Genomic DNA, 488 nt, shown 5'->3' with positions numbered 1-488 from the left:
GACATTAGGATCTAAGGTAGACCTGTAGGACACGAATCTGTACCCTAGGGCCTCAGGTAGACTTATAGGACACATAGGAGCTCAAGGAGATCCTATAGGAATTTAAGGAGATCTCAAGGAGACCCCATAGGACCTCAAGGAGACCCATAGAAACCGCATTAGGGCCTCAGGGAGACCCATAGAACCCTATAGGACCTCAAGGAGACCCCATAGAGACCCCATGGAGCCCCATTAGAACCCCTTGGAGACGCCAAGCACGTCCCTCTGGATGTCCACCACCTTCTCCACCCCTTGTCCAGGGCATCGTCAAGCAAGACTCCTTGGTCATCAACCTGAACCGCAGCAACCCCAAGCTGAAGGACCTCTACATCAGGCCCAACATCGCCCAGAAGAGGATGCAGGGGGCCCTGGAGGCCCATGTCAACGGTGGGGCCTTCAGAAAGGGCTTCCTGGTGGTGGGGGGGCCTTCCATATGGGCTTGCGGAGCG

General features: G+C 55.9%; 1 protein-coding gene across 1 annotated transcript in view; it reads left to right on the top strand.

Annotated features, from left to right (window-relative positions):
* LOC104402379 (FACT complex subunit SPT16) overlaps positions 1 to 488 on the top strand; it is a gene marked incomplete at both ends in the record, with an annotated part of 2,610 nt that overhangs the window by 896 nt on the left and 1,226 nt on the right. Inside the window, one exon of the mRNA XM_010010248.1 lies at positions 300 to 426. Coding sequence (XP_010008550.1) covers positions 300 to 426 — 127 coding nt within the window. The remainder of the gene's footprint in view (positions 1 to 299; positions 427 to 488) is intronic.

Source organism: Nestor notabilis, unplaced genomic scaffold (assembly GCF_000696875.1).
Source record: "Nestor notabilis isolate BGI_N333 unplaced genomic scaffold, ASM69687v1 scaffold4612, whole genome shotgun sequence".
Taxonomy (NCBI): domain Eukaryota; kingdom Metazoa; phylum Chordata; class Aves; order Psittaciformes; family Psittacidae; genus Nestor; species Nestor notabilis.
This window is presented reverse-complemented; position numbering and strand designations above follow the sequence as displayed.